The sequence below is a fragment of the Cryptotermes secundus genome, unplaced genomic scaffold, assembly GCF_002891405.2.
Source record: "Cryptotermes secundus unplaced genomic scaffold, Csec_1.0 scaffold819, whole genome shotgun sequence".
NCBI lineage: Eukaryota > Metazoa > Arthropoda > Insecta > Blattodea > Kalotermitidae > Cryptotermes > Cryptotermes secundus.
The window spans coordinates 591,056-603,146 of NW_019723314.1; the positions used below are offsets into that span (position 1 = coordinate 591,056).

The 12,091-nt window shown below is 38.0% G+C and overlaps 1 protein-coding gene across 1 annotated transcript; it reads left to right on the forward strand.

Annotated features, from left to right (window-relative positions):
• Positions 1-225: 225 nt before the first annotated feature.
• LOC111861839 (probable methylthioribulose-1-phosphate dehydratase) lies at positions 226-11,511 on the forward strand. The gene is made up of 6 exons (XM_023846751.2): positions 226-359; positions 1,402-1,496; positions 3,796-3,956; positions 6,796-6,902; positions 8,803-9,005; positions 11,278-11,511. The coding sequence occupies exons 1-6, from the start codon at positions 336-338 to the stop codon at positions 11,420-11,422; spliced, it is 735 nt and encodes a 244-aa protein (XP_023702519.1). The 5' UTR covers positions 226-335; the 3' UTR covers positions 11,423-11,511.
• Positions 11,512-12,091: the final 580 nt, after the last annotated feature.

Genomic DNA, 12,091 nt, shown 5'->3' on the forward strand with positions numbered 1-12,091 from the left:
TTTCTACATTAGTTCCTGTTCATCATTCGCTGTTCATCTTACCATCCGGCGCTAAAGAGTCTGAGCGACTGACAGCCTCGTTAAATTAAGTACCACTGCCTTATAAGTCTTGAAACATAGGAAAATGGATTATAATTATTCTTATCCTCCTTTTACAAAAACAATTTTCTGTGCGGTGTCTTGTGCCGGGTTTGTGCGACCGTGTGCGTCTGTCATCCTTTGACTCGTCCACGTGACAGGTCCTTTGACTCGTCCACGTGACAGGCCCGGTGGTTGGGATTATATGTAGAGTGAACGTAATTTATTCAGAGTGAATTTATTGTCTTCAGTATATTATGGCTGCAGTAGTAAAATCAGAGGTAAATAAATTTTAAACTGTGGAGTGTGTATGTTATTTCTTAAAGTATGTGTATTTTTGGTTAATACATAAGGTAGTTATGAAACCTAACCTATAAAACTTTCATAGCTCACAAGTGACGCTACAGTAATTGGAACGGCAGTTCATTAAAGTTACTTCATTTATATGAATCCAGCTCACCATATTTATTTCCTGTTTAATATTGTTTTGCCGTTTTACGACTAGGTTTTCCATATTCTTTTTCAAGTTTTGTGAGATCTGTTGGAATTCGAGGTTCTCACGGCGGCACTATGAAGATTACTGCCTTATGGGATATAATGTTGTGTAGTTTGGTTGTCAATGACAGTAATCATTTTATATGTGCTTCTCATCCATGCATGCTACTTGTCCCACCCACACTGCCCTTTATTCAAATCAGCATAATTTTTATGAAGAATACAAATTTTGATATTTATGCATTCTTTCTCCCGTGTTTTCCCATCATGTGGGTCCAGACACATTCAGTATTTTGGAAAGTATGTAATGTGATCAGCGTTCGTGGCTACAGATCCAGAGGTCCGGGTTCGATTCCCGGCGCTACCAGATTTTTTTTTTAGTAGTAGTGGGTCTGGAACGGGGTTCACTCAGCCTCGTGATGATAATTGAGGAGCAATTTCAAGAAAATAGCGGCTCCGGTCTAGAAAACCGAAATTAACGGCCGTGGGGAAACTCGTTGCGCAGACCACGCAACACCCCATATCCGCAAAAGTTGCCACTAAACTTCGCCGACAAGCGGCGGTCGCTCGGTCGGTATAGTTCGCTTGTGGACTAAAATCACGGAGTTTATAGTTTTAGTTTATGTAATGTATGTTCATCTCGTTTGGTAAGAGATTGAGTTCATACTGATATAAAATAAGTGATATGTGTGCATCTTTAGGAGTGGTTTTACATCCTTGAGGTTGAGTAGGCAGCTGACAGCCCCTTACCATCAAAAACTAACATGTTATGAAATTTCACAAAGGTCCTCAGGCTCTTCATATTTAGGAAAGTAAGTCTCTTTTCAGGAACATCCAAGGAATTTGATTCCTGAGTTATGTCGGCTTTTCTATAATCTTGGCTGGGTAACGGGAACAGGCGGAGGAATAAGTATAAAACATGAGTAAGTTATGCAGATATTTTGTTTAAATCTTTTAAGTATATAATGAGTGATAGAATGTGGGAGTAACAAAAATATGATGACTGACCATGTTCGAGCCTACCCAACTTCTTTCTTTTTAACTAATTTCTGACCATGTACAATGTGGCTTGAGGTACAGACTTCTACCCCACAGCAAAATGTGCTATATGTTGTGTCTGATCAGAATCTGAAACACAATATACATAAACATGAATTATAACTTAAATAAGAATTATAATTCATTACCTTCATTTTATCTACATGTAGTTGTAAGACAAGTAAAGTTCAATGTATCTAAATGTTCCAAAATGTTGGTGTAATTCACTTGTCAAAAACACATGAGCAGGCCTATTTCTCATCATGTGAATTTGTTTTATTATTATTATTTTACTGCAGTTGGGTATCCAATCGGTGGCAGTAGAACTTACACTGTACAGACAAGGAAAGTCTATAACATAAGGGAACAATACAATAGGGTAAACAAGGTACACACAGTGCAAATCCAAACATATAAAGTTATAAAAGGGCATGTGCTTGTGTTCGTTTCACTGCACTCGAACAAGGACACTTCACATTACTTCACTTGACTCATTCAACTCTGCTTAAGGCCTCTGTACTTGCAACAGCTTTCCTAACCCTCTTTCTAAAAGTGTTTAGTTTACAGGGGAAAGACGTTAGTATGCCTGCAGATAAACTGTTCCAATCCTTTATGGTCCTATTTACAAAGAAATATTTGCCAACATCTGTTCTTTGTTTCCTGCTTCTGACTTTCCAAATATGATCGTCCCTACTCAGGTAGCATGGATTAAGCGAGCTATCCCTTATTGCTTTCCATACCGGTCTCCTGGTGTATGCCTTGTAAAGGGCACACAGATGGGCTATCAATCTATACTGTGTCAAGAGTTTCCCAGTCAGATCCATCTGTAGGATTTGCAAATTTAGCCGCTCTTCTGTGTACCCAATTTAAAGCGCTAACCTGCCATTCTCTGTATGGGTCCCAAAATATCGAACCATATTCAAGTATCAGTCTCAGTAATGACATATAGGCTAGACGTTTCTTGTTATTATTGCCCTGGTTCAGTATACGCATTATTAAATGAAGACCCTTCCATGCTTTTCTTAGTGCATAGTTTACATGATCTGCCCATCTTAGATCACTCCATATGATTATTCCTAGATACTTAAAGGTATTTACCTCCAGAATTAGTTGGCCCCCAAAATAATACATTAGACGATCCTTCGCACTAGCTCTCGTGAAACTTTTTGCTTTACTCTTATTAGGATTTTTCTTCATTTCATTTACTACCGCCCATTCCCCTAATTTATTTAGATGCGTTTGCAACTTGCCAATGTCACAGCTATCCAGTATTTTCCTATATATTATGCAGTCATCTGTGAATAACTGTATATTTGAGTCAATGACCCTCGTTTGTCGTAATTGATTATTTATCACAAAAAAGTAGACATGTTGCTTTGGGTGAGTAAAACGGGATCCTAATCTGCAAGCTGTACAGGTCTTTCTGGTTTCAAAACCCCGTTAGTTCATGTGGAATATAAGGTGGAAAAGATAGAGGGAAACCCCCATTTAAGGTTTATATGGAAAGTGATGGTTTGAACACTAAAAAGTAAAAGTAAAGTAAAGGTATCCGTGTAACAGGCCGTGGAGGCCCATAGGGTTGTGAGATGTTGAGCATCCCACATTTTTTTAGGCAGTCCGCTCATAGATGGCATCAAGGTTGTCAGCCCTATGCACTGGCCGCCCTTTACCCCCAGGAATATTCCAGTAGTATTCCTTGTACTCATTTGTATTAGAGGCTGAGTCAACCCCAGGGCCATAGTACGGCTAGAAGGATTAGGTCAATTGAATAAAAATCCAGTTACCTCATTGGGACTTCAACCCGCGACCTTCTGGCTTGTAGCATAGTGCCTCAACCAACTATGCTACTGCATGCCCCGGTTTGAACACTAGACTGAGGAATATCTGAAATGAAGGAAGCTTATCACTGAGATTATTGATTGGTGATAATTTACATCTAATACAAAATTAAGCAAAACCTTGAATTCAGGAACAATAAATATTGGTGTCACTATAGTTAACAAGTTTTCTAACTTCTGAAATTTCCCCTGACATTCTTGCAGTCTGCATGAGTGATGCTACATAGCCACTGGACTTTATACAGCATCATGAAGTAACGTGAGAATTAGTTGCACATTGTGATCTTATAGATATTGAATGTTTATATGTATACTTATTTTAATCGTTATGTATGTCCTTTGGCAGAGGCAAAATATACATTGCTCCATCTGGTGTTCAGAAGGAACGTATATTACCAGAGGATCTGTTTGTACAGGACATGGATGGACAAGATTTAGAGCTTCCTCCGCCAGAGAAGAAGCTGAAGAAGAGTCAGTGTACGCCACTGTTTATGTGTGCTTACACAGGTAGGAAATAAGACTCCTCAGTTTTGTACATGCCACTATACTTCTTCCTGAAGAGCAAACTAGAACACATGTGAGAGGTTCCGTTGTGTATTACTGTAATATTTATAATACTGTGACAAAATGACTGACAAAGACAGTCATTGCTTCATAACCCATCGATAAACAAGCCTCCGCAACAGATAAACATGCAACAATAAAGGAACTGCTGGAAACAACATTTTCTATTTGGTCTAACCGAAGAGTTAGTTGTCATCAGTAGTAGTTGATGGCGGAGACAGTAAAATATAATCTTCAGTCCCACAGGACTGGGACCTGAGAATGACTGCACTGACGAGGGCCAGCAGCAGTTGTAAATGACAGATCCATCCTCTTGTTAGATAGGGCGCCCCACATCAACAGACCTGAAACTTTCTGACAGTAACAAAAATCTAGTTCGAGCCGCAGGTGGGGCTTGACACTGAGACAGACTGGCCATCTGTCTGACGGTCATAACATAAGTTTGACTTAGACCTTGTAGTTGATGGCCAGTGAGAACCAGTGAGCCATCAGTGATGTCTGGTTGTGCTACAAGAGTTGAGATTTGACAGGTAGAGTAATTAGTTAGTTGGGAGACAGTCGCCATGGAAGTAGAGGACATTGTTGGGATCTGTTACCAGGCAATGACAAGTGAAGACATAGCAGACTGAGAAGATTTAGTGTGTGCTGTAATGAGAAGTTGAGTGCATGAATTAGCAAGGGCACTATAATGTGGTAGCGTAGTTGGTTGAGGCACTATGCTACAAACTGGAAGGACGTGGGTTCAAATCCCAATGAAGGCATTGGATTTTTTCAGTTGACCTAATCCTTCCAGCTGCACTATGGCCCTGGGGTCGACTTAGCCTCTAACAGAAATGAGTACCAGGAATATTCTAGGGGGTAAAGGGCGGCCGGCAGGTAGGGCTGACAACCTTGCCACCATCTGTGAGCCGATTGTCTAGAACAGGCATGTCCAACGCGTCGATTGCGGGATGATTTTTGATCGATCTCATAGGCCTATAAGGAAATTATATGTGAAAAGCATGTAAATTGACTTGTAATATAATATGATTATATTCAGATTTTGAGGGGAAAATATGCATTAGTCATTCCTAATTTTCCGTTCTTAAGTAACTTACCTGAAAACTGCTTTACATTTGTGTTATGTGAACTGTGGGGAAGTCCCTATTCTATCCTTATCACGTGAACTCTTATTTTTACCGATAGTTTTGCTTAAAGCGAGGTACGATGATAGGAGCGGTGGTAGATCACTGGCAGTTTTGACACTAAAAAGTTGATCACAACCTGTTTGAAGTTGGACATGCCTGGTCTAGAAAATGTGGGAACCTCAACATCTCACAACCCTATGGGCCTCCACGGCCTGTTACAGGGATACCTTTTCTTACTTATGTATATTTTACTTACTATAATTACATGTAGTTACGGTTTGTAAGTGTTCAGTAAATCCAATTACCAATTCAAACCCTATGTCTGGTCACTAACACATGGCAGTATTTATGTCTACTTAATCAGGAGATATTCAAACACAATCAGAACTCTCTAAGATAAGGTAAATTGGCAGTACGTCCAACTGTAAGCCTTGGCCTTTGTGTGAAGTTATAGGCTCATTCTTACATACCCTTCAAGGCATGCGGTAGCAGTTGGTTGAGGCACTATGCTACAGGCCAGAAGGTCACGGGTTCGAGACCAGATGAGGCGGATGTTTTCAGTTTACCTAATCCTTCTATCCGCACTGTGGCCCTGGGGTTGACTCAGCCTCTGACAGAAATGAGTACAAGGAATCTTCCTGGGGGGTAAAGAGCAGCCGGCACATAAGGCTGACAGCCTTACTGCCATCTGTGAGGCAACTGTCTAGGAAATGTGGGCGTTCATGGCCCGTTGTAGGGATAAATTTACCTTTTTACCTTACTTAACCTTCGGCATTAGATGAAGGCAGTCATTAGCATCATGCCCCAGCCGGTTCACTTTCCGGGAGACAGCCACAGTGCCCATTGGGTAGGAAGATTGGCGAGCCCTAGGAACTGGTCCAGACATGGTGGTGAAGAGTAAATATGTACCCTCACTGGGAATCAACCCCATGTTCTCTAGTTATCCAGATTTATCTGGTTACCATACCAACTGAGCTGTCGAGCTGTTACAACATGTAAATAATGATATAAAACAACAAAGTAGTTCTCGTAAACATTAATCAAGCACTAATAGTGAAACCCAGTATGAACATCATACAGTAGCATACTTTGTGTCATAATGCTTTTTAACTTTTTGTCATGGTAGCTGTGCAGACTTATGATACAAGAACAGTCATTCAGTGTAGCCTTGAAATTTTGTGTAGTGATAGATGTTTAAAAGGTGGGCAGGTTAAGTTGTTAGGAAAATGGTAGCCATATAAAATTTTTGTGTGATAATTATAACTTGACATATGATGTTCTTTATAATGATTCAGTATACAGATAGGTTGAAACATATTAAAGCATACAAGGTCTTATCCTTCAGAATCCTGAATTTTGTCATGACAGTGGTGAGTGCTTTTGATGCTTGTTAACTAGGATAGTCTACACCAGTGTATTGTGAGCTGTGGTAGATACTAATTTCACCAACATATATTATTCATATATTTCTTCCTTCCTGCAGTGCAGTCCAGTTGATTATACAACTTTTGTTTAATACACCTTTTTGATATGCTGTAAATTGCTACAGTTTTGTCATGATTGGATATAATGTCTAATATTATACCTAAGTACAAACGGTCATAGTATCACCCCTTGAGTTTCATGCTGTGTTGGGTTTTGCATTTTGTTTGCAGCCCGTCAAGCTGGTGCAGTAATTCACACCCATTCTAAAGCAGCTGTCTTGGCAACATTACTATATCCTGGGAAAGAATTTAGAGTCACCCATTTGGAGATGATAAAGGTGAAACTGGAAGGCAGCATTGTAATCAGATATGTTATCATAAAAGTGAATAGCTAGGACAGTCTGGAAAAGCACCAATGGGCTATTATGATAACTGCATCACTGAGAGAATAATTCAGATCAGGGTTTCTATTAAAACTATAATAATTCTTAGTACCATGCCATTAACGCATGTAGTTGATATGGAGTTAAATCTTCACACATTCTTAATCTCAGTACCAGTCATATATTTATTTATACCTCAAGAAAGACAGCCTATCACTTATTGATTAGATATTAATAACTCTTGATTAGAAAGACAAAACTTATTAACTTCACAGTCATAATATTTGAGGCTAAGAATTTATTGTTGCTGTTGTTATTGTTATTATGTAGTTAATTTTTTTATGATAGCATATAGAGACAGTTCAGCCACCATATGAAATCCACAGTTCCTGTCACTGGGGAACACAAGTTCGATAAAAGTAGGTATAAATTTTTTTGTGTTGGCTACATTTTGGCAGTAGACCATGACTAGTATTGTCAGCTTTTGTAACGTATATCAATGAAATGAATAGTTTAAAACAGTGTTATATTTAAATAGTTTTATTGGGATTGCTTTTCAGTTAAGTTATCCTCAAACATTTCTTGATATTTCTATATGTATAATATAAACTCCATCGTAAATGTAACACTATTGTAGTTCTTGTCCCCCTTCTTTCACACTACATGTTTCGGCCATAATCGGCCATCATCAGGTGTATTTCACTTCGCATAGCTGTCACACTGCACTAAATATTAACATTTAAATTCCAGATTTCCAATTGTTCATTTTCTGTCGTCAGTAGGCACTTGATATTCCAAAACTCCCCTTGTCGATTTTGTCAATTGTGTTTTATGAATATTCACACGCCGATTGGTTTAAAATTTTTAAATTCTCATTTAGCTTTAATATATAAAATTTAAATTTAGATTTAAAAATCAAAATCACAGAGATACCTGCTCTATGCTTATATGTGCTGCAGTGGCTACCTCTTGCTTTCAGCACAAATCGCGTGTTATTTTGTGCACAAAATAACACTTGAATACTTGAATGGAAAAGTAGCAGCTCCCCTCTAGAAAACTGAGATTAACATCTGTGGGGACCCATTGCACTGACCACGTGACACCCTCTATCTGCTAAAGTTGGCACTAACTTTGGCAACAAGCGGCTGTCACTCAGTCGTGTAGCTCGCTTGCAGACTAAAGGCCACAGAGTTTGTTTTTTGTTTTGTTTGTATTGATAACATCATTTAAACGTTATATGGAGAATCAAACTTCCTCTGAGTTTCTCTGCAGTTGGCAGTTAATGGCACAGTACAGTCCTCTGGAACAATCCTGTCACAATCCCATGGAATAAGCGGAAGAACTTTCATGGAATTTGCACTGCTAAGTATTGTTAACAGAACAGAATGGCCATAGAGCAACTATGGTAATGGAAGAATGGAGACTGTTCAGTTTTCATGTTCTCTGCTGTCACAATGTTTTTTGTACAAGTTGCAGTAACCCAGAAATTATTGTACAAGTTTGGAGATTATATTATTACAATACTTGGGTTTAAGGTGAAAAAGAAACATCTCTTAAAGCCTCTGCTACTATGATGCTAATCCCATTTTCATATGATGCATGCTGTTCTCACAAATAAGTCACTGATCACAGACTGGTGACAGTGCAACACATTTGGTGTGGATGACCGCAAAGTTCTGTTTTAGTTTTAAAATTTGGCTGTAACATGTTTGATTTTGAGAGTTGTGGTTATCCACTGAAGTTAATTTAATTGTAAACCAATTAATCGGTTACTTTTTGTTCATTATTGTGTGTACATCGTATGTTTTAGAATGTGGGTGCACACGTTCTGTAACTGGTACACTCTGTTTTGAAGGGAATACGTAATCAGAAACTTGGCCGAAACTACAATTATGATGAAGAACTTGTGATTCCTATAATTGAAAATACCCCATGGGAAGCAGATCTGAAGGACAGGATGGCTCAAGTAATAGAAGAATATCCTCAGACCACAGCTGTTCTTGTCAGGCGCCATGGTGTTTATGTGTGGGGTGACACTTGGCAACAAGCCAAGACAATGTAAGGATTATATCATAGTCCTGTTAGATGTGATTATCTGTTGCACTATTTTTACAGCAGAGCCCTATAAGCCTTGTTTCACTATAGGTAATTAGCTATTTAATGTTACCATACATCTTTCATGTTTACTATTTACTGCATTCTTCATATCAATGTATATAGCATGAGGTTTTGTGTGTCAAAATTCACAAAAGTTTCATCCAAAAATCCATTCTGAAGGGGAAAACATGATTTTCCGGCCCCTGCATACAGTGGAACCCCCATTTAATGTTTCTCTGTTTAAGATTTTTCCTTGTTTAGTATTCAGATGTAATGATTCCAAGTCAGACTCAGTGTTAAATTATCTCCACTTATTATTTTCTTCAGTTTCATATTCAAATCTGCTGGGCCCCAAACAAACCTTAAATAGTACAAGTAGTTTCACTATACTGTACCAGTCAAAATATGTAATTTAGCCACAATCTTGCATAGCATTCAATCACAATCTATTTATAGTGATACTTTACATTGTTGTGGTGACCAGCCATTGGCTGGTAATTTAGCCATGATCTTGCATAGCATTCAGTCACAATCTATTTATAGTGATACTTTACATCATTATGGTGACCAGCCATTGGCTCTTATTGTTAAAAAACGTGTTTATCGCAAGTAGAATGTGGAAGGAATTCATTTTTTCTTCATTTCCAGTATTAGGTCCAATGCTTTTTTCATCTGGTATGTACTCTGGCAAACTCGTAAAAAGTCGCACATCTGCAAGTGCATTGTGTGTTTCCATCTTGAGGCCGAAAAAGAGCATGAGAGTGCTAGCAGACGTGTTTTTAGGTGGGGGGCTGATTAGACCTATTGTGACTTATTACAAAACAATTACTATAAAGAGGTCCTATCATCATTTCAGATGTCTTACAGAACTTCTCTTTTCTTTTGGAGTGGGTGTTCCCTCCCCACCCAATCCTGTCTATGTTGTTTTTATTTTTTTATAATGTGTTATTTGTGGGATCTGTAGTTCTGTCATTTCTTCGTTTCTTTTGTGGTTCAAAAAGGTGTATCTGCAGTCCTCACAACACATATTTTTGCCTATATCTATCTACTCTTACCAATTTTTGTTGTAAATGGTTCACTACCAGAAGATAATGTTTATACATCAAGTGTCTTATAAATTCATATTTTTGTAAGCCTAGAAATTGATGATAGTTTGAAAATCTGATTTACAATACCTGGTATTTTGACAAAATTACAGTTTTTACATTCACGTCCTTTTCTCTTTAATCGAGATATTTTACATCTCAAATTAAAAGTATTGTCACATGTTGGGTATGTCACACGACAAATAAATTCATGTGGGTCTCGGATTCAGTGAATCTTTATTGGACACTCACACTTATACACCATACAAGTATTGTCACTTGTGGTATTACGTGGCTTCTGCAATGTCTCGACTAGGTTCCAACTGTCTTGTATGAAGGCTAGATCACAACTGTAGTCGTAGCTCTGTCGCTTTCGACTTATGTAGGTGCTATGCGGATTGGATGCAAGACACCATTTGCCAAGGTTCGATCTCACTTGTTCGGCAATCCGTTGCTTCGGGAACGATGGAACGATCTCTATAGATTACGGCAGTAATGTGTTTCGTCTCATCCATTGGTACTCATCGGCCTTCTGTTGTTCATCTCCGGGGAAATGCATTCATTGTTTCGGCATTGTCTACGCAGTGGCCCACTGTTATTGCGTTGCCGTGGAAGTATCTACTCCAAACATGTTACAGTATAAATTAATTGCAGTATCCGATCATTAATGCATATCTTGTGTCTATCTATGAGGATTTTGGGGGGAGATTTATTTCCATGGAAAATTCTGGAGCTGTATTATCCAGACTGTACTCTGTATTTGCAGTTGGCATGATGGTTAATCCCAGTTGAAAGATAAATGCAAACAGGATGCAATTTTGTAAAATCACAGAATGCCTTCATGTTTGGCTGATAGCCTGTAAAACGCTTCTGTTAAATGTGATGTGACAGTCTCCATTTTTTTATTTTCTATATATATTATGAATAATAATGGTAAGAGCCTACAGCCTTGTCCCTGCTTGCATTTGGAATCATAAATGATTTGATTCTCTGGGATGATAAAGTTAATGTTAAAAAAAATTGTAAGTTTAAATAATGAATATTAGTGCTTAAGTTCTTGTTAAGGGTTGAAAAATTGTCACAAATGCCAAGAGTGGGACAATGTGTGCTTATATCTAATGTATTTGCATTGTCCTGTTTTCTTGCAGGTCTGAGTGTTATGACTACCTGTTTGATGTAGCAGTAAAAATGAAGCTGCATGGCTTGAATCCACAAGAGACTCCTGAACAGCATGAACTGAAAATTCAGAATGAAGCCAGTGTGCTTAAAAATTGTAAATCAGATCAATACTGACCACGCCAACTCAGACACACATAAATGAATGTTCATTTGATACTTTGATTGCTGCAGAGTTACAAGTAATAAAAGAGTTTCCAAGGATATTTTATGGAAAACTAAAACAATTATCTGTATTCTAATCACAATGTGTACACAGCATATTATGCCTTCAATTTACCCTGTATGCAGTGGTTCATTTCTCCATGAATTCCTGTTTTTCCTTTATATGTGAAAGTTCTGATTTAAAACAGTTAATGGTTTATGTTACGGTGCAAGGGTTATGTACAATCTGTATATTATACAGATTTAAAAAATTTCAAACTAAAGTACCTTGTTAAAGAATCTTGTTTTATTTTGGTATGGTGACAGTCAATGGACAGGAAAGTATTTCATGATGCAGATAAGTTAAACATGTTTGTATATGTGACATGTAATTTCCTCCCTTATATGGCCTATGGATGTGTGTAATATTGGCAGATGTCATACTCTAAAATCCTCATACAAATGTGCCCATGACTGGTTGGAATGCTTGCTTACTGGCAGAATGGAAAGTAAGCTTTTTGCTCTAGAAGGCGTCTCATGGTTACAGCATGTACAGTTGGTGTCATTTCACAATTTTTTGCTGTAATAGATAAACCAGTACATATATAAATAACAAGTCATTTACTCTGAATGTAATATTTT

Coding starts and splice junctions, on each gene's coding strand:
- LOC111861839 (XM_023846751.2), top strand. CDS start 336: ATGGCTGCAGTAGTAAAATCAGAG. Junction 1,497..3,795: donor GGAATAAGTATAAAACATGA/GTAAGTTATGCA, acceptor GTCCTTTGGCAG/AGGCAAAATATACATTGCTC. Junction 9,006..11,277: donor TGGCAACAAGCCAAGACAAT/GTAAGGATTATA, acceptor GTTTTCTTGCAG/GTCTGAGTGTTATGACTACC.